This window comes from Elgaria multicarinata, chromosome 2, assembly GCF_023053635.1.
Source record: "Elgaria multicarinata webbii isolate HBS135686 ecotype San Diego chromosome 2, rElgMul1.1.pri, whole genome shotgun sequence".
NCBI classification, from domain to species: domain Eukaryota; kingdom Metazoa; phylum Chordata; class Lepidosauria; order Squamata; family Anguidae; genus Elgaria; species Elgaria multicarinata.
In genome coordinates, this window is record NC_086172.1 from 182,614,419 (window position 1) to 182,641,606 (window position 27,188).

The following is a 27,188-nucleotide window of genomic DNA, read 5'->3' on the forward strand; positions in this document are numbered from 1 at the left end:
TTGCTCTGTACGTCGAAGGGGGCATAATGTCAAGCAAACTAGAAAAACTAAAAGGGGCAGACGCTTCCACGGAAAACGACAAACGAAAGGAAGTCCTTTGCACAGTGCAGGGTTCACTACCGTAAGATGCACTGATGGCCACCAATTTGGATGGCTTTAAAAGGAGGCTGGATAAATTCCTGGAGGAGGAGAAAGCTATCAGGGGCCACCAGTTGTGACGGCGAAGTGTGTTTCCTATTGCGACATGTGAACAGAGTCCAGGACTAGGTGGATCCTTGGTCTGATCCAGTATTAGGGCTCTTATGTTTTAAGTAGCGTCTGTTCAGTGCTACAAATCGGTCAACTTTTTATGCTAAAAATCCAAAGTAAGTTTCAAGTCAAGCAAAGGAAGGAAGAGGGAGAAATTTAAGGAAAAAAACAACTTTTTTTTATATAGAAATAAATCCATTTATTTTTATAACATTTTTCTTTCAAATGAATACAGTACTTGTAGATGTCAAATTTTGAGAGCAGAAGAAGAACTGGCACTATATCGCTGAGGGTTGCACAGCAGGGCAGAAAAGTTAACACCTTTATAAATTTTGGACAGATAAAATTCAGTAATATTTTTCACACTAAAATATGGAAGCTACAGTCAACACGTGACATTTGTTTTAAGACATGTGTTGTTCAAAATCTGTAAAAATTATTCATTTTCTATAAATTTTGGTCAACATGCTTCATTATAACCTGTTAAAAGTTTTACAACATTGTGCAGATGTAATACATCAACAGCAGCAAAAGCAAGCTAACACTGCACAATCATGAGTGGGACTGATTTTAAAAATACATTTTTTCCACAAACATCACACAGAACCCTGTTCTTCATATATGTCTCTCAAAGATTATTTTTCCTCTTAAGGCTACATGAGAAGACATGTTATAACATGATTTTATGATTAAAACTATTCCTATTTCAAAAGGTCACCTTTGTTAGTACACGCAGGGCACTGTGCCACAGAGTCAAAAGAAGAGTGCAAATGAGCAGAGTTGACTTTGCTTTCATAGATGGCCAATCCCAGTTCTACAAAATCTTGGAACAGCACCAGGGCAGAGAGAGAGAGAGGAAGATACGGTGTTCCCAAATGTCATACTGGTTTTGGTTGCAGCCTAGGACTTATACTGGAAAAACTAAGTCCTTGATGGGTTGGTCATTAAAAGCAGTCACTCCACGTTCGCTTCTGCATGAAAAGTGCAGGCACGGTGAAGTAACACATCTTGAGAAGGATCCACGCAAGCCCATATAAAACAATTTGTTGTCAGTCATTCAGTAACCTGCAAAAACCATAGTATCAGTTTATGTGTCTGCTTCAGGTAGCTTGGTCAAGGAATTCCTCCAGAGTTCTTTTGATGTGTGGGGGCTGGGATGCAGCTTGGATCAGCAGGTTCTGACCCATTTGTGCAAAAAGTGCTTTTGACAATTTAGCGGTGGCTGTCCGAATATTTCCACCAGCTCCAGGCAAGGAGCCGCTGTTCGTCATGTTACCCAACAGGTGCCACAAAACGACGAGGACTTTCTGTTCCACGGCATGAGGCTTCCGGGGATACAAGTCAACAATGAGTTCTGGATGCAGGAAAAGAACCACAAGGAGAAAAGTTCACTAGTTATCATACAAAATGTCTGCCTTCCCATCGGATGTCCCATCATGCTGAAGTTGCATGATACACTGCAACAACAACAACAACAATAATAATAATAATAATAATAATGATGCAGTCATAATTAAAACATGCTCAATTGTCAGGAATTGAGCAAGACAGCATGACTTGGCAAAGCCCATCATGTTTGTCTAGATCAGCCTTCCTCAACCTGGGGCGCTCCAGATGTGTTGGACTGCATCTCCCAGAATGCCCCAGCCAGCGGCTGGGGCATTCTGGGAGTTGTAGTCCAACACATCTGGAGCGCCCCAGGTTGAGGAAGGCTGGTCTAGATTGAAAAACCACCATGAGCGAGAAAGAGATGATGATGATAATAATAACAATATTTCTTACCCGCCTCCCCCTCTGGATTGAGGCGGGGAACATCATCAAATACAAAAATACTATAAAATACATAAAACTGATTAAAAACATATAAAACTAATACATTATTAATATAACAGCCAGACATCTTAAAATTTGACTGGGTAGGCCTGCCAGAAGAGATCAGTCCTTATAGCTTTTTTAAATTCAGAAAGACTGTTAAGTTGGTGAATCTCTCCCGGCAGGCCATTCCACAGTCCGGGAGCAGCAGAAGAGAAGGTCCTCTGGGTAATGGCATTTCTGCACACCATGTCCAGAGAATCCGAGCACCTGCAGAAGCACTCTTGGTGGCCACCATATCTTTGTGTGACAAAGATATGGATCTATAATTAGGGATCCATATCTTGGTAATACAAATCTAGAGCAACTTCTAGATATATTGTAAAAACTGGGATACCTGGCTTAGTAAAGCTTAAAGAGCTATTCTACTTTCAGTTGTTTTAAGTGGATGGAATCATAGAATCATAGAATAGCAGAGTTGGAAGGGGCCTACAAGGCCATCGAGTCCAACCCCCTGCTCAATGCAGGAATCCACCCTAAAGCATCCCTGACAGATGGTTGTCCAGCTGCCTCTTGAAGGCCTCCAGTGTGGGAGAGCCCACAACCTCACCAGGCAACTGATTCCATTGTCGTACTGCTTTAACAATCAGGAAGTTTGGACATCAGGAAAATGTTAGTGAACTATTGGCCTTTCAGTCTACTGTCACCTGCCCTGAGCTTCAAGGTGGTAAGGACCTTCCACACGTCATGACGTTATCAAGGCTGCCACATATAGCCCCAGAACAGGAAAAAAGTCTGAAGAGAGCAACACCACACATTCATACCGAATGGGCCAGCCCTGGGTAGTGAGCTTCCTTGCTAAGACGTGGAAGCAAAAGCTGAAGCGCTAAAAGCCTTACCGGCAAGTTTTTCAGTAATGTCTTGTTTGGCTTTCCCATTCAGAAACTGTGCTTTTGTGCAGAAAGGCTGGAGAAGCAGATAATTGTCTAGAAGCAGAGGAAGAAGAGGAAGAGGCACATTAGACGAACTGAATGGGAGTCCCGGGATTTGCTTCAGGATGTCTACGAACACTTAGTTACAGAATAGTTCAGTTCGGAAGCTGCAGCTAGTGCAAAATGCAGCGGCCAGATTGATTTCGGGAACCAGAAGGTTCAACCATATAACACCTGCTCTGGTCCGCTTGCACTGGCTGCCTGTATGTTTCCGAGCCCAATTCAAGGTGCTGGTTTTGACCTATAAAGCCTTACATGGCTTGGGACCACAATACCTGACGGAACGCCTCTCCCAACGTGAATATACCCGGTCACTACATTCAACATCTAAGGTCCTCCTCCAGGTGCCTACTCCGAGAGAGGCTCGGAGTGTGGCAACAAGGGATAGGGCCTTTTCGGTGGTGGCCCCCAGACTGTGGAACGATCTCCCTGACGAGGCTCGCCTGGCACCAACGCTGCTATCTTTCCGGTGCCAGGTTAAGACTTTCCTCTTTGCCCAGGCATATGGCGGCACATCTTAATCACCCACATGTTTAGTTTTTTTAACGGTTTTTAATGCTTTATGTGTGTATGTTCTGTGTTTTAATTTTTTTAAATTTTGCATACTTGTTTTTATCTCAATTTTAGAATTTCTGTAAACCGCCCAGAGAGCTCTGGCTATGGGGGTGGTATATAAGTGTAATAAATAAATAAATAAAATAAATAAAATAAATAAATAAATAAATAGTGTAGATGGGGCTCTAGTGTGGGTTCTGGAATCCCACAGCTCTAGAGGAAAGGAAAGCACCAGACCAAGGCCTCTGAAATCGAAAGGCCTCAATGATAAACTCCCCCAATTGACTGATCCACAATATTTCCAACGTGCTTTCACCCATGTTGGATAACTCCAGAATTAAAACAAAACAAAACAGAGCCCTCTTAAAGTTTGGAAACGTTCCTGCACAACACACACACACAGCATTCATATGCCAATATTTGTACTATTAAGAAGAGGCATATTTGAGGAATAGGAAACAAAAGTTCATGATTGCTCAGAGCCTGACTCACAATGAATTCCTTGCAGGAGATCAATTGCTAAAGCACAACCTTTTGTAAACTGCCCAGAGAGCTTCGGCTATGGGGCGGCGGTATATAAATGCAATAAATGCAATAAATAAACTAGCAGCTGAAAAAGAGCCTGTTACCTAAGTGTTGACAAAGAGCTTGGATGACATTGGTGGCAGCAGCATAGATGCCAGGATTCTTGGAGTTCAGGTTATTGTCCACCAAGGCAGGAATCAGCATATTGATGACAGGGGAAAGCTTCTCCTTCAGCAGAGGAATCAACCGGTGCATGGTCTCCAGGGCAACCTGGTTGACTTTGCTGTTGGAGTCATGTAAGCGAGACTTGAAGGCATCAAAGATCTAGACAAATGCACACGACCACAACAGTCATAAGAACAGAAGAAGAGCCCTGAGGCTGGATCAGACCAAGGGTCCATCTAGTCCAGCACTCTGTTCACACAGGGGCCAATCAGCTGTCGGCCAGGGACCCACAAGCAGGACACAGTGCAACAGCACCCTCCCACCCACGTTCCCCAGAAACTGGTGCTCACAGGCTTACTGCCTCTGATACCGGAAGTAGCACATAGCCATTAGGACTAGTGGCCATTGATAGCCCCTCTCCTCCAGGAATTTGTCTAACCCCCTTTTAAAGCCATCCAAATTAAGGGCCATCACATCATGTGGTAGTGAGTTCCATAGTTTAACTATGTGCTGTGTGAAGAAGTCCTTCCTTTTATCTGTCCTGAATCTCCCACCATTCAGCTTCATGAGGTGACCCCGTTGGGTTCTAGCATTCTGGGAGAGGGAGAAAAGTGTCTCCCTGTCCACGTTCTCCACACCATACCAATTTTGTACACCTCTATCAGGTCTCCCCTCAGCCTCCTTTTTTCCAAGCTAAACAGTCCCAGCTGTTGTAACCTTCCCTCACAGGGCAGATGCTTCAGTCCCTTGATCATTTTAGGTATGTGTCCTGTATCTTCTGCAGTGAACACCGACACGAAGGATTCGTTCAGCTTCTCTGCAATCTCCCTGTCCTCCTTTAGTATTCCCTTAAGTCCACTGTCATCCAGCAGCCCAACTGCTTCCCTAGCAGGTTTCCTGCCTTTGATATATTTAAAGAATTCTTTATTAATGGCCTTGATACTGTTAGCAATATGCTCTTCAAAATGCTTTCTTGCATCTCTTATTTTCGGCTTGCATTGCCTTCGGGCAAGCTAGTGCTCCCTTTTATTTTCCTCACATGGGTCAGAAGTCTATTTCCTCACACAAATGCATTTTAACTACCCACATGTTTCTCTAAATGCAGTGCATAATGATGGATGAATTCCAGATCGGTGAGGTCCAAATTGGAGTCTCCGCTCTGCCAGGAATTCTGTGTGGCCATGGGCAAGTTCACCCTCTATTTCCCGTTCTTAAAATGGCAGTATTAGTGGTCTACCTCCAACAGTTGTCCCAAAGGTAAAACACAATAAACATACAAGTTAAGAGCATGCATTCACAACAAAAGGAAACTAGTTTTAAGCCTCCGTAATAGATACGCCTCCTATATACTATAAAATATAGCAAACAGCTATATAGTAAACAAACAACACTAAAATATAGTAAAATATTTTACTAAAATATAGTAAACTAACAACAATTAGAATTATGAATGAGGAGGAAGATGACCTTGCTTAATTTGAGTTGGTTCATTTTGCTGTGGGGTAGATTATATTACTGACCATTTTCCAGGCAGGGAACTGACACTGAACTATTTTACAGACAGGGAATTTGTCCAAGGCTGTCCAGCAAATCCATGGACCAGGGAGATGATCAGAAGCCAAGGCATGAACCTACCTGTACACTGCGCTCAACATCTAAGGTCCTCCTCCGAGTGCCTACTCCGAGGGAAGCTCGGAGGATGGCAACAAGGGAGAGGGCCTTTTCGGTGGTGGCCCCCCGACTGTGGAATGATCTCCCCGATGAGGCTCGCCTGGCGCCAACATTGTTATCTTTCAGGCGCCAGGTCAAGGCTTTCCTCTTCACCCAGGCATTTAAAAGCATTGAACGCTAAGTTTTTTTAATGGACCCCAGAATTGTTGTTTTTATGTCTCTGATGGTTTTTAAATTTTGTATATATTTAACGTTTACTGTTTTTAGCTTTTGTCAACCGCCCAGAGAGCTTCGGCTGTGGGGTGGTATATAAATGTAATTAAATAAATAAATAAGGCACAGTTCATGGTAGCTAAATCAGGCTAGAGCCAATTCCTGGTCCAAATGCCAGGGTGCAAAGGAGCTGTAAACCACGAGGTCAGGAAGGAAAGCTGGCCGGGCGTGTCAAGTTCCATATATTAATCTAAAGCCTTCAGATCCTTGAGGGGGTGTGAGAGAGGCCGTCTTGTCCACGCGGGAAGCAGGAAATGGGAGAGGGGAACAAAAGAGGGATCGGTCCTTATGCTTCATTCACAGGGGCCCATTTCACATGCTGCAGCAACCAGCCTGGCGCTACCAAGAAATTTATTTATTTATTTAGAATATTTATATACCGCTCCCCATTGAAAAAATTTCGGAGCGATGTACAAGGTAAAATGAAACTAAAAACAGAATAAAACAGTTAAAACAAAATTTAAAAAGAAGCAAAAAACAACAACACAGAAATCCAAGGCTGCATGTTAAAGAAAGGCTTCATGGAATAAAGATGTTTTCAGGAGCCTGCCTGACCTCCAGAGGCAGGGAGTTCCACAGGAGGGGCGCCACCACGCTGAAGGCCCTTCCCCTGGTGGATTCCAATCGGAGGATGGATCTAGGTGGAACCACCAGGAGCAGGCCCTCGGATGACCTCAGTGACCGGGCAGGTTGGTAAAGGAGAAGGCGCTCTCTCAGGTATCCTGGTCCCAAGTTGTTTAGGGCTTAAGAAATACATCCACTGCTAAAGTGGCTAATGGTTCTAGTCCCCGCTCAGCCACGGAAGCCCACTGGGTGACTTTGGGTTGGTCCCAGACTCTCAGCCCAACCTACCCCACAGGGTTGATGTTGTGAGAATAAAATGGAGAGGAGGAGGAGGAGGAGGAGGAGGATTACGTATGCCGCCTCGGGTTCCTTGGAGGGGAAAAGGCGGGATTTAAATGCAATAAATATTTTTATAAAAACATTCCCAGGTCACGCTTGTTCTTTAGCGGCATGGTTCTGTCTTTGGGTGTGAAAGGCCACAGCATCAAATCCAATCAAATGCCTCTGTACATTTTTATGTAAGGGTCAGTAGAAGAGCAAACACTCTGCATGCAGAAGATCCCAAGTTCAATCCTGGACATTCCCATTTTTAACAAGCTCAGGAAGCAGGGCTGGGAAAGACCTCTTTCCCAAAACCTTGTACAGCTACTGCCAGTCAGGATACACAATCCTGGGGTTAGAGGGTCCACAGCCCTGACATTATGTCTGCCCATCCCACCCTCGATATATGAGCTGTGGTTCTATCTACTGCAGCCTTCCTCAACCTGGGGCGCTCCAGATGTGTTGGACTGCATCTCCCAGAATGCCCCAGCCAGCAGAGCTGGCTGGGGCATTCTGGGAGTTGTAGTCCAACACATCTGGAGCGCCCCAGGTTGAAGAAGGCTGATCTACTGGGTCACACTAACTCCCCTTTGTTCACAGCCATCTTCCACTTTCTCATACCTTCTGGTTTAGGTCTCATGGTTTCTGAGCCATGTGATTCCTTTCCAGTTCTTATTAGAATGGGGTTGGGGGTGGGGTGGGTGGAGTTCTGTATACTGTTACCTTCACAATGTTTGCAACAACAAGGTCTTGGTTGCTCTCTGTGTCTGCCAACAGTTGTTTAATTCCATTAATACGATCTCGGAAGTCTTTTGCATTCAGCAAAGTTGTTATGACTTTCACATATTCTGCACTTTCCAAGGCGTTGCGAGGAACTAATTTCCTGGACATTTCATGTGCTTCTCTAATCTCTCTGTAGAGAAAGGAATGTTAGGGTATTATTATTTAAAACATTTCTATGCCGCCTTTCTGGGCAGAAGCCCTCCCTCCCTCCCAAGGTGGCTTGCAACATTAAAATTCAGATAAAAGCCTCTGGCTGCTGGGCATGGAAATGAAATAAATAAAAACATCATTTGAAAAGACAGCAAACATTCATAAAGCAATACTAAAAACATTATTTTAAAAAAAACCTACACCCGAGTTGCAGCTATGTTACAGAACAGTCCAGTAAACTTAGTCAGGGGAAGTCCAGAGTAAGCAGGTAAGTCTTCCAGGCCTTCCTAATAGCCTGTAATGATGGGGGCCTGATGGACCCTCGATGGAAACTCATTCACGAGGTGTGGGCTACTGCAGAAAAGACCCTCTCTCCCTCAAAGGCCTTTTTTTGCTGATTCTACAGTGTGAGCCGATTGATATGGGTGAAGGCGGTACTTCAAGTAATTTGGTTCCAAACCTTTTAAGGCTTTGAAGATCAAAACCAGCACTTTAAATTGGACTTGGAAACATAATGGTAACTAGAGCAGCTGGTGCAGTATAGGGCATTATGATCTGACTGCCTCCTCCACACCAACCCTCAGGGAGCCGCATTCTGCACCCCTTGAAGTTTCCAAACTGTCTTCAAAGGTAGCCACACTTACAGCAGACTACATACACTATTGCAGCCTGGAAGTCACTAGTGCATGGATAACCGAGGCAGGGGTCTGTCCTCTCCAGACAGAGCCACAGCTAACGCACCAGCGTAAGCGGATAAAACACATTCCTGGACAGTGCAGTCATCCCAGCCTCCTTAGTTAGCACAGAATCCAGGAGGACTCCCAGACTACACATTTCATCTTTAATGGGAAGCGCAATCCCATCTAAAACCAGTTATAAACCTCCATCCAGAGTAGTCAGTTTCCCAGTTCAAAATACCTCTATCTTGTCTGGATTAAATCTAAGTTTGTTCACCTTCATCCACCCTGAAATAGCCTCGAGACACTGGTTCAAGAGTTTCATAGGGTCCCTGGGATGTATAGATGAGAACGATAGTTGCAGAGCTGGGTACCATCAGCATAATGATGACACTTTAGGCCAAAGCTGCAGATGACTTTCCCCAGCGGTTTTATGTATGTGTTCAAAAGCACGGGGGACAAGATAGAGCCTTGTGGCACCCCACAGGCTAACAGCCACAGGGTGGGACGGAAGTCCCCCAGCACCACCTTCTGAGACCACTCCTCCAGGAAGAACTCGGACCACTTTAACACTGTGTCTCCTAAGTCCAACCCAGACATAAGGATCCAGAAAGATACTGTGGCTGATGGTATCAAAAGCTACTGAGAGGTCCAGAAGAACCAACAGGGTTGCATTCGCCCCCATCCATTCCCTGGTGTAAGTCAACCAGGGCGCCAAGGCTGTTTCCATCCTATAACCATGTTTGAAACCTGAATGGAATGGATCTAAATAACCAGTATCATCCCAAGCTGCTTGAGGTTCCAAGGTTACTACCTGCTCCATCACCATGCCCAAGCATGGCAAATTTGACACTTGGCCTCAGTTACCCAAAACCATGGGAACTAAATCTGCTTTTCTTTCAAGAAGGGCCTCACTACTGCTTCCTTCAAAAGTTCAGGGACCTCACCATACCCCAAGGAGGCATTGACCATCTTAAAAGGTCCAGATACCCAGCCCAGCTCTGGCAGATTTCACATGCCAAAATGGACAAGGACCTAAAGAGCACATAGGTGGCCTCAGTCCTTCTCCACATCCTCAGGTTGCACAAGTTGAACGGTATCCATAACATGACTAGATGGTGCACCAGCAGGACCTGTCAAAACGATGGGATACCCACAGACCCTGGTGGACACATGCTAAGTTCTGTACAGCCTAGCCCTGGAACATTCCCACTTCTGTGTGGCGCTAGACCTTTGTAACAACTTCAGCAAAGGCCCACAGTTACACCGCTTCTAGAGGGTCAACTGTGTCAGTCTGTGGCAGAAAGAACAAAGAATTTTGTAGCACCTTGAAGACTAATTTATTACGGCATAGGCTTTAAATATGGACTAGAATTCACTTAGAATCATAGAATAGAATCATAGAGCGAAGGCAGCTGGTACTGACTATCATCCTGATACTGGATCCTAATGCTGGGCATAGGTAGATTCATAGAATCATAGAATAGCAGAGTTGGAAGGGGCCTACAAGGCCATTGAGTCCAACCCCCTGCTCAATGCAGGAATCCACCCTAAAGCATCCCTGACAGATGGTTGTCCAGCTGCCTCTTGAAGGCCTCGAGAGTGGGAGAGCCCACCACCTCCCTAGGTCACTGATTCCATTGTCGTACTGCTCTAACAGTCAGGAAGTTTTTCCTGATGTCCAGCCGGAATCTGGCTTCCTTTAACTTGAGCCCGTTATTCCGCGTCCTGCACTCTGGGAGGATCGAGAAGAGATCCTGGCCCTCCTCTGTGTGACAACCTTTTAAGTATTTGAAGAGTGCTATCATGTCTCCCCTCATCTCCCCTGATGTGGACATCAGATGCATGAAATCAGTTGCCACTGAGAAGTTCAATTAATCTTCAACACAGATATAAAGAGAGATTGCTACATCTGACAAATCAGTTCAATAGCTATTATAGGCATTAAAATCAAGTAAGGAGGCGGCAATCAGAAGTCAGTGGCCTGAAATCCAGTAAGGAAAGCTCAGTGCCAGTTTGCAGGTTAGACTGGATTATCTCTTGGATTTTCTCTTCACAGACTTGGGCGTGTTTCCCATCTCACAGATCAACATCTTCTCCTGTTAACCTTCAAAGCTTTTCACGGTCTAGCTCCTTCCTATCTCTCCTCTCTCATCTCACACTATTGCCCCGCTCGTGCTCTTCGCTCCTCTGATGCCATGTTTCTCGCCTGCCCAAGGGCCTCTACTTCCCTTGCTCGGCTTCGTCCATTTTCGTCTGCTTCCCCTTACGCCTGGAACGCTCTTCCAGAACATTTGAGAACTACAAGTTCAACCACAGCTTTTAAAGCTCAACTAAAAACTTTTCTTTTTCCTAAAGCTTTTAAAACTTGATGTTGTGCAGACTTCTACTGTTACTTTCTACTGTTAGTTTTTCCCTACCCAGTGCCTGCTTACCCTACCCTGTACCTGTTTGCATTCTCTTCCCCTCCTTATTGTTTTACTATGATTTTATTAGATTGTAAGCCTATGCGGCAGGGTCTTGCTATTTACTGTTTTACTCTGTACAGCACCATGTACATTGATGGTGCTATATAAATAAATAATAATAATAATAATAATAATAATAATAATAATAACATCTAAAAAAACAATTCTACCACAAATCCTAGTATTGGCTGGTTCTTAAATCAAGGATCAATGTGGAATAATAACAATGATAAGCCAATTAAAGTTTTTGCAGGCCAAACAATAGATCAGCATGATTATTATTTTATTTGGCTTCTCCCTTTCTCCATGCTTTCTCTTTTTCTCTCTTTCTCCCTCTCTCTCTCACACACACACACACACACAGAGAGTGAGAGAGCACAAAAGCTTGGTAGTGTAACATAATAAAAAAGGAAGCAACCATCATACAAGTAACCCCCCCTGGAATTTTCCTTACTGAAATTTTTTCCAAACACATCCCAGGTTCCATCTTCAGTTTATACAGAAGTACAGGAGGAGAATGAAGCGGACTCCACCACCCTCTTCCCCAATGCCGTACCTGTCACTCGCACTGAGTGCTTCTCGCGGCAAGGAGGCTGATCTTGAGCTGTCCACGTTGCTAGCGTGAGAACGCCGTCCTTTGGCCGAGGGGGTGACTATTGGCATCTCTCCCAGCCCCTGAACGTGCATCACAAGAACAGGGAAAAGTTTATACATATTTATTCTTCAGATTGCATCCTTTTTTCCTATATAACATTGCTAGGATCCGTCCGTTCTTATCTGAATCTTCTGCTAAGACCCTTGCCCATGCATTGGTTATCTCCCGTTTGGACTTTTGTCATCTTCTTTTGACTGGTCTTCCTTATGCTCATCTCTCCTCTTTGGTCTCTCTTCACCATTCTGCAGCCAAGATTATTTTCTTGGCTCGTCGTTTCGACCATGTTTCTCCTTTGATGAAATGTCTTCGTTGGCTTCCGATCCCATATAGAATTCAGTATAAGCTTCTTTTGCTGACATTCGTGTCATGGTCGTGCATCTTCTTATCTTTCCTCTCTCATTTCACTCTACCACCCCCCTCGTACCCTCCATTCTTCAAATGTTATGTTGCTCTCCCACCCGAGAGTCTCTACCTCTCTTGCCCGGCTTCGCCCGTTCTCTCTGGCTGCCCCGTTTGTTTGCAATGCTCTTCCAGAGCAACTACGTACCACGAGTTCCATTGTAGATGTTAAAACGCGTTTGAAAACTCATTTGTTTTCAATAGCTTTTGGTATTTTAGCTTGATCTACTGTTCTTATTACTATGATTATTCTCTTATTTCTGCTTTGTGAACCCCTTCCCCCCCCCCTTCATACGTTTTAATGTGATTTTAGGTTGTAAGCCTCTAGGCAGGGTATCACTGCTTTATTTGTATATTTTGTACAGCACCAAGTACATTGTTGGTGCTATATAAATAAATAAATAAATAATAATAATTCATTCATGTGGGTGTAGCACATTGCCCACAGGAAAACAACAACCATAATTATAGCAGATTGATTCCTGTCCTCAAAGGGTAAAAAAAACATGCAAAACATCTGGAGAAAATAAAAGGAAGGAAAAGGGGAAAGGCAAGTGCAGAAGGTTCTGATCCAGAGACAATTTAGCAAGCAACTGATAAAAATAGCTATTGTCTGGAAATCCCATCAGTTGGCATTTAAAACATATTATTTATTTATTTAGAATATTTATATACTGCTCCCCATTGAAAAATTTCGGAGCGGTGTCCAAGGTAAAATGAAAATAAAAACAGAATATAACAGTTAAAACAAAATTTAAAAAGAAGCAAAAAACAGAAATCCAAGGCTGCATGTTAAAGAAAAGCCTCTTGGAATAAAGATGTTTTCAGGAGGCGCTGAAAGGGGTACAAGGTTGGCGCCTGCCGGACCTCCATTATCCTGCAGCACTGACAGTTTTCCAGTCAAGTAAAAGAAGCAGCAGCAAACAAGAATAGTGTTTATCCAGCAGAAGATCTGCCTCTAAAAAAACAGAACCTCTCTGATTATTGGCATCTCATATGTATAAAAGGTAGGACTTTTGAAAATCTAATTAGGGAAGCCATCAGTGTAGGAAGCTCATTGCCCATGCTAATTTAAATGAAAGGTTGCAAGAAGAATACCTAACGAACGACCTGTTCAGGGTATTTACAGATACCTGAAGGTGGTCGAATTAACCAGGGAGGATGGAAAGGCGGGGAATGGTTAATGGTTGGGATTTTGTTATCTAGGTAACCATCAGACCGGTGTACAATAGTGTGAATGAAACTATCTAGACAAACACGTTGATACAATATAATAATAAAAAAGTAACCATAACAAAACACAACCAAGTAAGCCGAATAAAAAAAGGAATAAACACACAAAAACAAGCACAACAAAATTTCCTAGGAAGGTCTTGACCGGACACCAAAAAGATTGGAATCTCGGTGCCAGACGAATCCCCTCTTTAGGGAAGGGATTCTAAATTCAAGACATCACCACAGAAACAGCCCTTTCCTCTGTAAATACATAAAAACGCCTCTACTTAAGAGGGTGCTTTATGAAAGAACTTAAGATATGGGCTGGCTTGTATGGAGACAGGCACGCTTTCAAGAATTTGTTCTTCTGAAACAAAAGTCAGTAGTGTCAAGATGGCGAAACTTTATACTACTAGCCCTGATGGCGATGTGCTACCTCCAGTATCAGAGGCAGTAAGCCTATACACAACAGTTGCTGGGGAACATGGGTGGGAGGGTGCTGTTGCCCCTGTATCCTGCTTGTGGGTCCCCGGCTAACAGCTGGTTGGCCACTGTGTGAACAGAGTGCTGGACTAGATGGACCCTTGGTCTGATCCAGCATGACCCTTCTTATATAGAATCATAAAATAGCAGAGTTGGAAGGGGCCTACAAGGTCATCAAGTCCAACCCCCTGCTCAATGCAGGAATCCACCCTAAAACATCCCTGACAGGTGGTTGTCCAGCTGCCTCTTGAAGGCCTAGAGTGTGGGAGAGCCCACAACCTCCCTAGGTCACTGGTTCCATTGTCGTACTGCTCTATCCATCAGGAAGTTTTTCCTGATGTCCAGCCAGAATCTGGCTTCCTGTAACTGGAGCCCGTTATTCCGTGTCCTGCACTCTGGGAGGATCGAGAAGAGATCCTGGCCCTCCTCTGTGGGACAACCTTTTAAGTATTTGAAGAGTGCTATCATGTCTCCCCTCAATCTTCTCTTCTCCAGGCTAAACATGCCCAGTTCTTTCAGTCTCTCTTCATAGGGCTTTGTTTCCAGACCCCTGATCATCCTGGTTGCCCTCCTCTGAACACGCTCCAGCTTGTCTGCGTCCTTCTTGAATGTACTTATGTTTATAGCCATCATAGCCAGTTCATCACAGCTTCCAAAATGCAACCCATCCTCCTGCCTCATATTTTTCACACCCCTTTGCTGAGGGAACTGCACTGGCTTCCTATTTGCTACCAGGCCAAATTTAAGGTTTCGGTACTAGTGTACAAAGCCCTAAACAACTTGGGACCAGGATACCCGAGAGAGAACCTTCTGCATTACCAATCTGCCCGGCGGTCACTGAGGTCGTCAGAGGGCAAGCTCCTGGTGGCTGCACAGGGGCCTATGGCCCGAATGGAGTCCATCAGGGGGCGAGACGTCCGTGTGTTGGCTCTCTTACTATGGAACTCCCTGCCTCTGCAAGGCATGCAGGCGCCAACATTGGGGTGTTTTCGGTGCCTCCTGAAAGCAGCTCTTTTCCAGGAAGCCTTCCTAGGTTAACCAGCCTTGGTTTTACTGGCACTCTCTTTTACAAAGAATAATTTTAATATCATGTTTCATTCTTTTTATCTTTTGTTCATTTTATCACTTGTTAATCACCACTCTGGAATCTGTCTAGATGTGGAGCCATATACAACTGTTGTACAAAAACAAACAAACAAACAAATAAACAAATAAATAAAGGAGAAAGATACCTTCTGTCGCAGGCTGCTGACAGTCTCTTTGATGTAAGGCAGGTCCTTTGGCAGCACATATTTTTCAAGCATTTTATCGAAGTCTGCGTGTGTCATCAAAGTGAAGAGCATCTTTCGGCCATAGTACCTGCAACCATCCAAATGGATTTTGTTAATTTATGCCCATGAAGTTAACCTGATGCATTTTATCAGCCGCTGTAAAGAAGGCAAACTCCATGTCAGGCATTATAAGAAAAGGAATTGAGAATAAAACGGCCAGTATCGTACTGCCCTTATACAAATCTAGGGTGCGACCGCATTTAGAATACTGTGTACAGTTCTGAGATTCAAGACTCCAACCACCCGTAATTCTGCATCCTCTCACCTTGTTTCTTGTGACCCATCTTGGACAAATTTGGCTACAGCAGACAAAACCTTGTCAGTCACGTCTTTAATGCCTGACAATATACGCCCAGGTCCCATGTGCTCCACAACGTCCGATAAGTGCTGGGCTGTGCATCTTCTCACTGCTGTGTTCAAGTGGCTGGTGAGAATCAGGAGGGGAGAGAAAGCACATCCAGGAGAGCGAAGAGCAAGGATTATCTTGCCTCATCACAGCGATGCTGAAATACTCACACACACACACACACGTACGCACACACACACACACACACACACACACACGCACACAGAGCCCTCCCCCTTGAGTTTCTGATATGATAACAGTAGCATATGGAGTTCCAGACGCCTGGAGCCAAAAGTAATGTGCCTGGCTAGTAGGACAGCAGGGCCGTCCATGCACCAGTCCCCTTCCGTCCAAACAATGCAGTCTAGACCAGAGAGCAAGTGTACAACAGCAACGTCTCCTACACCAACATTTTATTGCAGAGACAAAGGGAGAAAAGGGGCTCGTCTTGTCTTATGCAAAAGTAGCAACAGTGGAAGAACCCATCCCAAACATAAGCCGGTTGTCTGGGTTCCTACACACAAGCAAAAGAACTGCTTATCAGTCACCTGAGCAAGGAGCACCTTGTGAGCAAACAAGCAAAGGAACACTTGTGGAGTAAGACCTGCAGGCTGCATTTATTTATTTATTTATTTATTTACATTTATATACTGCCCCATAGCCAAAGCTCTCTGGGCGGTTTACAAAAGTTAAAAACAGTAAACGTTAAACATCCGGAATGAGACAAAATCATTGGGCTTAGCAAGTCTACAGAAATCCATAACCACACCTAATGTCAATGGTGGAAGTCCCATTTCAACCAGGCGGCCTCAGTGGCACGGAGGAGTGCCTTCTACCAGCTTCGGTTGGTGGCCCAGCTACGCCCCTATCTGGACAAGGATAACCCGGCTTCAGTTGCCTATGCTCTTGTAACCCCCCCAAGTTAGGTTACTGCAATGCGCTCTACGTGGGGCTGCTTTTGAAGACGGTTCAAAAGCTGCAGCTTGTGCAAAATGCAGCGGCCAGATTGATAACTGGAACCAGAAGGTTTGAACATATAAGACCAACTCTGGCTTGCTTGCATTGGCTGCCTGTACGTTTCTGAGCCCGATTCAAGGTGCTGGTTCTAAACTATAAAGCCTTACACAGCTTGGGACCTCAATACCTGATGGAACACCTCTTCCGACATGAACCTACCCGTACACTATGCTCAACATCTAAGGTCTTCCTCCTGGTGCCTACTCCGAGGGAAACTCAGAGGACAGCAACAAGGGAGAGGGCCTTTTCTGTGGTGGCCCCCCAATTATGGAATGATCTCCCCGCTGAGGCCCACCTGGCGCCAACATTGTTATCTTTCCAGTGCCAGGACAGACTTTTCTTTTCTCCCAGGCGTTTAACAGCGTATGCTGAGTTTTAACTGACTCAAGAACTAGTTTTAGCCTGGCTGATTGTTTAAAAATTGTTTTAAATTTTAACTGTTTTTATGGTTTTAAATTTTGTATATTGATTTTTAATGTCAGTCTTTTCATCTTTGTAAACCGCCCAGAGAGCTTCAGCTATGGGGCGGTATATAAATGTTGTTGTTGTTATTTCTCCCAGTGGAGCTTCCTCACAGCAGAATATTCGTGTTATAAAGAAAAAGTGTTCTAGGGTAAACTGTTCAGAACTCCTCAAAAGAACAGGTTAGCTACAATTCCGTTATGATCTAGGTTTGCCTGGCAATTCTCCTTGTTCCGCCACAGGCCGAGACAAGAGGGGACCTCCGAAAGGCCGCGAAGAGCGTCGTTACCTTTGGCCTCCACTTATCAGAGAAGACAGAGCGCGTGCCGGCGTTGCATTGTTCACCATCGCCTTCAAGGCTTTGTCAACATCCTCCCGAATGAAGGTGTTTGATTCGCCGGCCTTGTGCAAAAGGACCTTCACTGTATTATCGAGTTCTTGATCCATGCTCTTTTTCAGGTAGTTGAACAAGTCCCCTAAACAGACCACTGCAGCTCGGGAGACAACAGAACGTAAGTTCTTTACCTGCAGAAAGGGAAGACCTGAATCAGCAACAGTGGGCAAAATGCAACTGCTGCCTTTGAATAACGGGCTCAAGGTAAAGGAAGCCAGATTCCAGCTGGACATCAGGAAAAACTTCCTGACTGTTTGAGCAGTACGACAATGGAATCAGTTCCCTAAGGAGGTTGTGGGCTCTCCCACAGTGGAGGCCTTCAAGAGGCAGCTGGACAACCACCTGTCAGGGATGCTTTAGGGTGGATTCCTGCATTGAGCAGGGGGTTGGACTCGATGGCCTTGTAGGCCCCTTCCAACTCTGCTATTCTATGATTCTATGAATTTTTCTCTCTGGCCCCTTCACATCAAAAGGGAGAGGCGGGTAAGAAATATATTATTATTATTATTATTATTATTATTATCATCATCATCATCATCATCATCATCATCATCATCATCATCATCATCATCACCACATTGAAGGAGGGCGGTGTGTGGATATAAATGTATAGGGTTTAATACGCCTTGCCACCGCTGCCACCTGAGAATCCAGGGGACAGTTCGGGATCCAGGAACGCTCCCAAGCGATGAATCTGACCGTTCATGGGGCACGCAACCCTTTCCAGAAACGGTTGCCCCCCAATCCCCAAGCCAGGCCTTCTACTGACCGACAGCATCTCCGCCTTGGCTGGATTTAATCTCAGCTTGTTCACTCTCATCCAGCACAATACGGAACCCAGGCAACTTTCAAGAGTCCTGACCTTGGAAGTTAGATGAGCAGTACAGCCAAGCGTATCGGTGGCACTTGTTACTAAGCTCCAAAGCTCTTTCAGCAGTTTCATGGGTATATTAAACAGCACAGGGGACCAGGCAGAGCCCTGTGGGACACCACAGGCCAACAGCTGTGGTGCCAAACAGGAGTCCCCCAGCACCGCGTCCTGGACACAACACCACAGAAAGGATTGGAACCACTGGAATGCAGTGCCCCAAAGTCCCAGCTCCACCAGGTAGTCCAGAAGGGTACCACGGTGGATGTTCTCAAAAGCCACGGAAGGAAGGAATAGGGCTGTGCTGCCACAAGCCACCTGCCCGCGCAGGTCAACCACCACAGCAACCAAATCAGTCCCAGTCCTGTATCCTGGCCAGTGAGTCACGTGCTTCTGTGCTCATGTCCTGCTTAGGTTTCCCAAGATCATCTGGTTGGCCCCTGTGTGAATCCAGCAGGGCTCTTCTTATACTCGTAAGCTCACGCCCCTATGATGGGGCTCACTCAGAGATGTACACGCATAAGACTGCACCCTTAAGCTGTGACTCTATCTAAGCATACGTACTAGGTAGGAAAACATCACAGAATTCAGCAGAACCAACTTCCAGGGAGCTTTGCTTAGGTTCGGCAAGCAGTAAAGACACAAGAAAATTAGTTGTTACCTGTATCCCTTCTAGGTGAAGTCCCATTAATTTACATACATGAAAAGGCAGCCCAACAAAATTCAGATTTCAACAGTTTCTAGCATATTACATAGAATTGTGGCTGCCTGATGTACTAGCAGATGAAGTTTACGTAAGCAGCAAGTCTAATGAAAAGCAAATCCTTTTAGGTAAGGATAGAGGGAAGGGTAAAAACACAAACAGAGCAGCTGATTGCAAATACGGCACCACCTCAACGCTCCCTTTAAAAAATTTAGAGCTCAGGGTAGGATCCAAGGGGGCCCCTCCGTGCGCAACGGGCCCCTTCCAGAAAAGGAGCATTTGTGCTCGTCTTGGGGGGGCTCGCCCCAGGAAGCACGACATCGCAGCCACCAGCAGCGGGGCCATGCGTGGGCCAGGATCGGCAGGGGCTGGCTGCACGCGGACTCTGCACGCGCCTTGGATTCTGCCCTGAGACTTGAAGCAAAAGATCCGGATACGAAACGGCTAACCTCCTGAATAACAGCCAGGCTGGTTTCGTGCAGCTTTGCAGTCAGCACGTCCGGATGGTAAGCAGAAAGGCACCTGATCGAGTTCAGGCCTTCAATTTTCTTCTCCCTGGGTTTGAAGCAAAAAGACAGATTATGCAAACAGCACGGTCTGCTCAGCCACCTTTACCAAAAAACAAAACCCTTATTATCACTGGTTGTGGACATGGCTCCATTCCTGAGAGCCTTTTTAAAGAACTCAGTGATCCAGTCTGCTGGTAAAAGAATAGATGCCTGCTTTTAAATTTTTACCACTGTCGTTATTTTACATGTTTTATGCTGGCTTTGTATCAAAAAGTGTATTTTTTAAAGTCCTTAAGCGAGAGAGAGAGAGAGAGAGAGATGATACCTACCAGTCGTTATCAGCAAGATACTGCAATGCTTCCAAAAGAGCAATTTCCGGTTTAGGGAAGGGTCTCAATTCTGACGCTTCCATGATCTCCGGACTGTGCATGACAGACAACGTCCGATCCTTGAACTGCATTCGTGAACCTGGAGAGATTTCACATGTGAGACCACCCATTTGGTTATGCGAAAGTAGTCAGCTAACCTCTGTGATGTGAGGAAGTCGATTAATATAGATACACAAGACGACTAGTCTTCACGACTGGATGGACATAAAGGCTGCCGCAGCACCAGAGATGGATGGCCGGCCTCCTGTCACTGGAAGCGATATATCTGACCACCCCCACCATGGCCACAGTAATTTTATATCCAAGCTGCAAAGGTTTACCTGATTCTAGCAAGACCGAAGGCTGTGTCCTTTTTACACTCGATGTTCTCTTCAGCAGAGGACTGAAAGCAGCACTTCCTGAGAAGGAAGAACCGGCTGTGGTTAGCACCAGGTCTCCATGAATTACTGAAAGGCCCTGTTCAGAAGACACCCTAAACCACCATGGTTCAAGGTGCCTTCTGAACAGGGCCAAACCGTAATCCTGCGGTCAAGCGTGTGACTTTTGTTTTGTTTTAAAAAACCTTTCCACAGCACCTGGCAGTTTTAGTCAGATAATAAAAGAACTAAATGCTGTATACTTTTTTGTGAACCGCCAGAGAGCTTCGGCTATTGGGCGGTATAAAAATGTAATAAATAAAATAATAAATAAATAAATAAATAAATACTTATTGGTCAGGCGAAAAAGAATGAGTGGATTAAGAACTGAGTCAAATGTATTTTATAGCACCGCTGAAGCAAGCCTTCAGCTATATCCCTTCAAAATACTCCTTTCTGCCTGCAGCCGCCATCAATTAAAAAAAGCAACCCAGTTGTACAGGGTACTAATTGTATATTAATTATTAAATACATTATTATCAACCAACATCATGTACTTGAGGCATCTACCCAGGAGAAGCAGGAGGGCCACCGGACTTCTCAGGCCCTGGCTTCCTCCCTCTGGGACTCAGCCAGAACCCCTGTGCATGTATGTGAATATATATCTATATCTCCAAGAGCTCTTTGGATCCCAGCTACTTTGAATACCATATTAAAAAGAGCATTGCATTACTGCTTTCTGCTGCCGTCTTCTCTGCGTCATTGGATTTCAGCAGTTCCCAAGGGTTTGCTTCCTTTTTTTCAAGGTCTCTAACTTCCTGGTGTTCTTTTTCTTCTTTCTTCTTCTGTCTCATCTTTTCCCGGGCAGATTTGGATAAGGCAACTTTCACCTGCAGAGAACAGTAACAGGTATATGGATGGGTGAAGCAATCTAGCACTCCAAAGGGGAACAGCGCACACACGTGCCTTTTCCCCAGCGCACCCCCCTCCCCAAAAAGCACTCACACGGATGAATAGCAGCAGCTCCAGCCAGTGAGGGTTCAAGAAACAGCCGTGGAATACACTTGCTGAAATAAACTCCAGTGCTCTTTGCAAGATACCACAAAGACATTGGGTTGATGGGCTACTGAGAGCAGAGGAACTGCACGTGGCTGTTTCTCAGAACACGGAAGGGAGCCAAAAAGAAGATTCCTTCTGCTGCTCGACGCAATGAACCAAAAACACGGCCAAACTGTTTTTTGCTTTGTTTTTTTAAACTTGCTGGAGTCCCTTAGGATAAAAGACCGGGGCATATATGCGGTTGTTACTGTGTCATGGTGCTTATCAGGCACTATTTGCTTCTAGTTCTCAAACCCATTATGATCTGACTGTATGCGTATTTTGGGCCATATGCAACATCTCCATGGGATAGGGCACCCTAATGAGTGGCCCCCCAATGTTCCTCTGAAGCGTCTCTCTCTCTCTCCCTCTTTCTCATCTGAACCACATGGCACCCTTTGGCCCCTCAGGACACTTGCCAGGTCCAGTTACCTGACACATTACAGGAACCCGTATTCCCAAGTGCAGCAACCGCTATGCACAGGTGTATCGTGTGTGTTTGGAAAGCTCCCTTTGGGGGCAGGGCCTCTATGCTCTACTTCAAGCAATACATTTTCCAATTCTTACATCTCTTTCGTTTTCTATATCAAGGTAAGGTCCAGAACTCTGCTGTTGGACGGCTCTCCCGTAGATCCCGGAAAGGGGCTCCATCCTTTGCTTGAAGGAAGGTGCGTCTCCATTCTCCATGGAGAATATTATGGACTGGCCGTAAGTTAGTGGGGCTGAAGGTGGGCTTCCAAACACTCCTGAAATACATGCCCCTTGGGTTATCACAAAAGATCCAACTCATAACAAAGGTCTATATTTTGTAAAACGCCCAGAGAGCTTCAGCTACTGGGCGGTATAGAAATGCAATCAATCAATCAATCAATCAATCAATCAATCAAACTTGCATACATGGAATCCAATTAGAAACATTTCTTTTAAAGCAGCAGTTTTCTGCATGGGACTAAACAGTACCAGGGTCATTCCATGTGCACATCTTACTGCCATCAGGAGGGGCGGACCGTGTCTCTCGCAGGCTGTCTGGCATCTTCTGTTCTGTCGGCTGCTCATTGACGGAATCAATGTCTTTTATGGATGTACATGAATTTGGTTCCACTGGCCCAAGTGCACATTAGCACTTGCGCTAATGCGCATTAATGCAAGTGCAAATTTGTGTAAATGCCTCTCCAATGTGCCCTTGCGCTAATGCGCATTAATGCAAGTGCAAATTTGTGTAAATGCCCCTCCAATGTGCCCTTGCGTTAATGCGCATTAATGCAAGTGCAAATTTGTGTAAATGCCCCTCCAATGTGCCCTTGTGCTAATGCGCATTAATGCAAGTACAAATTTGTGTAAATGCCCCTCCAATGTGCCCTTGTGCTAATGCGCATTAATGCAAGTGCAAATTTGTGTAAATGCCCCTCCAATGTGCCCTTGCGTTAATGCGCATTAATGCAAGTGCAAATTTGTGTAAATGCCCCTCCAATGTGCCCTTGCGCTAATGCGCATTAATGCAAGTGCAAATTTGTGTAAATGCCCCTCCAATGTGCCCTTGCGCTAATGCGCATTAATGCAAGTGCAAATTTGTGTAAATGCCCCTCCAATGTGCCCTTGCGCTAATGCGCATTAATGCAAGTGCAAATTTGTGTAAATGCCCCCCAAAAGTTTTAAAAAATAAAATGAAGCAGTCCACAACTCAACGGAATCTGCACAACCCAGCAAAGGCCGGTCTGCTGTGGAATCCGCAGGCTGGATTCATAGAAATCCGAATTCATTTGAATCCATTACAGATTCCTCTGACGCCCCTGTGGCCAGCAGAGAGTGCTGCACTACATAGTACGCTATACCATAAAGGTACAAAAGGCAAGCAATTTTTGTACCCAACTGCAGTTCTTATGTGCTTTGTCCAGCTAAAAATATTTGCACTGTTCTGTTTAAACTCACATTTGATCAAAAACATTTGAAAGAGGAGAAAGAAGGGTCACAGTTCAACAAATGGATTTTGCTGCTCTTAGTAAGTTTTGATGCTTTTTTGTTCTTTTATTGTAATTGAGATCATTCTGACTGAAGGACAGGATAGATAAACTGTAACAAATAGCTATTATAAATACCTTTTCCAACAATAACTACAGAGTCTTCTGGCAAGGCACTCGGTGAATTGAAGTCTAGACTAGTCAGCTGCTGTAAACCTGAAGTGGGCCCTGTAAATCCTTTAAAAAAGAAAAAAGACAAAGGCATGAACATGTACAGTGTTCTCCATTGAGTTGTTTTCTTTGCCTTCACAGAATTGAGAAAGTTCTTACCTAGTTCTGCAATTCCAGTACACAAGGGTTACAATTTACGGTTACGGAGCTGCTCACACAAAGGAGCTCCTCTCGGTCAGTTCACTACAGAGCTTTCCTCCAAAACAGAGAAGCCAATGCTCTCAGGGAGCGGGGCATGAAGCCTGGCACAGCTCTGGCGCAGGTCCAAAGCATGTGCTCTCTCGGGCCCCCACCCAAGAACCCTCTCTGTTTAACTTTAACACAGAGCAGGTGGCACCTGAAGGCAGCAGCTTGCTGCCCACAATCAGGTTGTGAGACACACAGTGACTGGGAAAAAAGAAGGGGGCATAGAATCATAGAATAGCAGAGTTGGAAGGGGCCTACAAGGCCATTGAGTCCAACCCCCTGCTCAATGCAGGAATCCACCCTAAAGCATCCCTGACAGAGGGTTGTCCAGCTGCCTCTTGAAGGCCTCTAATGTGGGAGAGCCCACAACCTCCCTAGGTCACTGGTTCCATGGTCGTACTGCTCTAACAGTCAGGAAGTTTTTCCTGATGTCCAGCTGGAATCTGGCTTCCTTTAACTTGAGCCCGTTATTCCGTGTCCTGCACTCTGGGAGGATCGAGAAGAGATCCTGGCCCTCCTCTGTGTGACAACCTTTTAAGTATTTGAAGAGTGCTATCATGTCTCCCCTCAATCTTCTCTTCTCCAGGCTAAACATGCCCAGTTCTTTCAGTCTCTCTTCATAGGGCTTTGTTTCCAGACCCCTGATCATCCTGGTTGCCCTCCTCTGAACACGCTCCAGCTTGTCTGCATCCTTCTTGAATTCTGGAGGCCAGAACTGGACGCAATACTCTAGATGAGGCCTAACCAGGGCCGAATAGAGAGGAACCAGGACCTCACGTGATTTGGAAGCTATACTTCTATTAATGCAGCCCAAAATAGCATTGGCCTTTCTTGCAGCCATATTGCACTGTTGGCTCATATTCAGCTTGTGATCTATAACAATTCCAAGATCCTTCTCGTTTGTAGCATTGCTGAGCCAAGTATCCCCCATCTTGTAACTGTGCATTTGGTTGCTATTTCCTAAATGTAGAACTTGGCATTTATCCCTATTAAATTTCATTCTGTTGTTTTCAGCCCAGCACTCCAGCCTATCAAGATCACTTTGAAGTTTGTTTCTGTCTTCCAGGGTATTAGCTATCCCACCCAATTTTGTGTCACCTGCAAATTTGATCAGCGTTCCCTGCACCTCCTCATCCAAATCATTAATAAAAATGTTGAAGAGCACTGGGCCCAGGACTGAGCCCTGCGGTACCCCACTCATTGCCTCTCCCCAGTTTGAGAAGGTGCCATTGATAAGTAGGATAAGAAGTGGAAAGGCAGACTGAAGGGGATAAGAGCCCCAATCCGGAGGAGGAGGAGGGCATCCATCACTTCCAGCTCTGCCCAACACCCTCCGCCCTGGTCCCCACTCCTTTGCGCCTACAACTCACCTTTTGTGGATTTACAATGCCTTTGGTGCTCTTTGCCCTGCCCTTTAAGGACAGCAGGCGATATTACTTTCCGTCTGTCATCTTCGTAATCTCCAGATCCATTTCCATAGCTGAGCCGCTGGCCACTAATGCTCACGCTGGAAGCTGCTTTTTCATGGAACATTAGCCCTGAAGAACAAAATCCACAGCAAATAATGCATATGCCACAGCCCCACACTGCTCACTGAATTCCTTAGCCTACACGCTGCTTGACAACATTTTGCAGCGACTCAATGAGAAGAGCCACTATTACACCCATTTTACAGAGAGATTCAAACATACGTCTGCTCCAGTTAGCGCTTTCCTTGCCAGCTGAAACTGGCATGAACCAAACAGGCTACGTCCAGCTACCAAGGGATCACCACGTTGTGTACAGCTACTCGCTACAACTCTTGGACTGCTTCCCAGGAAGGAGGACACATCAGGACCCTTTTGCTCCTGACGGCCATGGGTGCCTTGCTGGGCAGCCTTTCCCATAACAGTACTAGAGCCGGTTTGGCCGAAGTGTGGCCCTCCAGATGTTGTTGGGCTGCAAGTCCCATCAGTGTAGCCAATGGTGAGGGAGGATGGGAGTTGCAGTCCAACAGCATCTGGAGGGCCCATATGTTCCCCATCCCTGTGCAAGGGTGATGCCAGCAAGATAAATGTGTAAAAACCATAATGGAGGAGTTCCTCCATAACATCTGGATGTTCGATGTGGTGATGACCACCACTCTGGACGGCTTTAAAGGGAATGGAGGGAGGTTAGACTATAATTCGTGGAGGATAAAGCTATCAATGGCTAATAGTCCTGATGGCTATATGGTATCTCCAGTCCCAGAGGCCCATAGACCTCTGGATCCCAGTTTATTTATTTATTTATCACATTTTTATACCGCCCAATAGCTGAAGCTCTCTGGGCGGTTCACAAAAATTAAAACCATAACAAAACAACCAACAAGTTTAAAGGACAAATACAAAATACAGTATAAAAAGCACAATCAGGATAAAACCATGCAGCAAAAATTGATATAAGATTAAAATACAGAGTTAGAACAGTAAAATTTAAATTTAAGTTAAAATTAAGTGTTAAAATACTGAGAGAATAAAAAGGTCTTCAGCTGGCAACGAAAGGAGTACAGCGTAGGCGGCGCCAGGCGGACCTCTCTGGGGAGCTCATTCCACAACCGGGGTGCCACAGCGGAGAAGGCCCTCTTCCTAGCAGCCACCAGCCTCACTTCCTTTTGGCAGGGGCTCACGGAGAAGGGCCCCTGTGGATGATCTTAAGGTCCGGGTAGGTACATATGGGAGGAGGCGTTCCTTCGAATAACCTGGCCCCAAACCGTTTAGGGCTTTGAATGTCAATACCAGTAGTTGCTGGGGAATACAGGTGGGAGAGCACTCTTTCAATCCAATATTAACTGTAGTCTTCCAGTGAGCGTCTGGTTGGCCACTGTGTGAACACAATACTGGTCTAGATGAACCTTGGTCTGATCCAGCATCAGGGCTCTTCTTGCGTTGTTTGTCTGCCTCCTTTTATTGGCCCTCTAGATCAGGGGTGGGCAATTTGTAGGCCAAGACAGCTGGTGGGCCACAACCCGACCCAGAACAGCCAACGGTGAGGGATGATGGAAGTGGATGTCAAACCATCTTAACTTTTGTTAATGCTTATAAAGGCAACATCCCCACTGTGATATAGGCACAATGCAAATTTGCTGTGTGCACCGCCCTCCTCTGCCTGAGATCCTGAGATTTTTGAGCTCTGGTTGAGCTTTTATATTGTATTTTATATTATGGTTTTATACTGTTGTTTTATACTTTGAATGTTTTTAATTTTTGTGAACCGCCCAGAGAGCTCCGGCTATTGGGTGGTATAGAAATGTAATAAATAAATAAATAAATTTTTGTGTTGGCTGAGTGCACGTATATAGATATGTGAGTTCACATACTTGTGTGAATTGATGATATGCGGTAACAAGGCAATACCGAGAACAG

General features: G+C 45.2%; 1 protein-coding gene across 1 annotated transcript in view; it reads right to left on the reverse strand.

Annotated features, from left to right (window-relative positions):
• Nucleotides 1–422: 422 nt before the first annotated feature.
• The window catches only part of TOGARAM1 (TOG array regulator of axonemal microtubules 1), a 41,254-nt gene continuing 14,488 nt past the window's right edge, over nt 423–27,188 (reverse strand). Inside the window, exons 8-22 of the mRNA XM_063118512.1 lie at nt 25,176–25,343; nt 23,527–23,625; nt 21,998–22,176; nt 21,066–21,222; nt 20,297–20,374; nt 19,917–20,055; nt 19,528–19,633; nt 17,403–17,638; nt 15,554–15,712; nt 15,190–15,316; nt 11,762–11,880; nt 7,851–8,040; nt 4,238–4,457; nt 2,961–3,047; nt 423–1,603 (exon numbers count right to left, since the gene is read on the reverse strand). Of these exons, the coding sequence (XP_062974582.1) occupies nt 1,350–1,603; nt 2,961–3,047; nt 4,238–4,457; nt 7,851–8,040; nt 11,762–11,880; nt 15,190–15,316; nt 15,554–15,712; nt 17,403–17,638; nt 19,528–19,633; nt 19,917–20,055; nt 20,297–20,374; nt 21,066–21,222; nt 21,998–22,176; nt 23,527–23,625; nt 25,176–25,343 (2,318 nt within the window). The 3' untranslated portion in view covers nt 423–1,349. The remainder of the gene's footprint in view (nt 1,604–2,960; nt 3,048–4,237; nt 4,458–7,850; nt 8,041–11,761; nt 11,881–15,189; nt 15,317–15,553; nt 15,713–17,402; nt 17,639–19,527; nt 19,634–19,916; nt 20,056–20,296; nt 20,375–21,065; nt 21,223–21,997; nt 22,177–23,526; nt 23,626–25,175; nt 25,344–27,188) is intronic.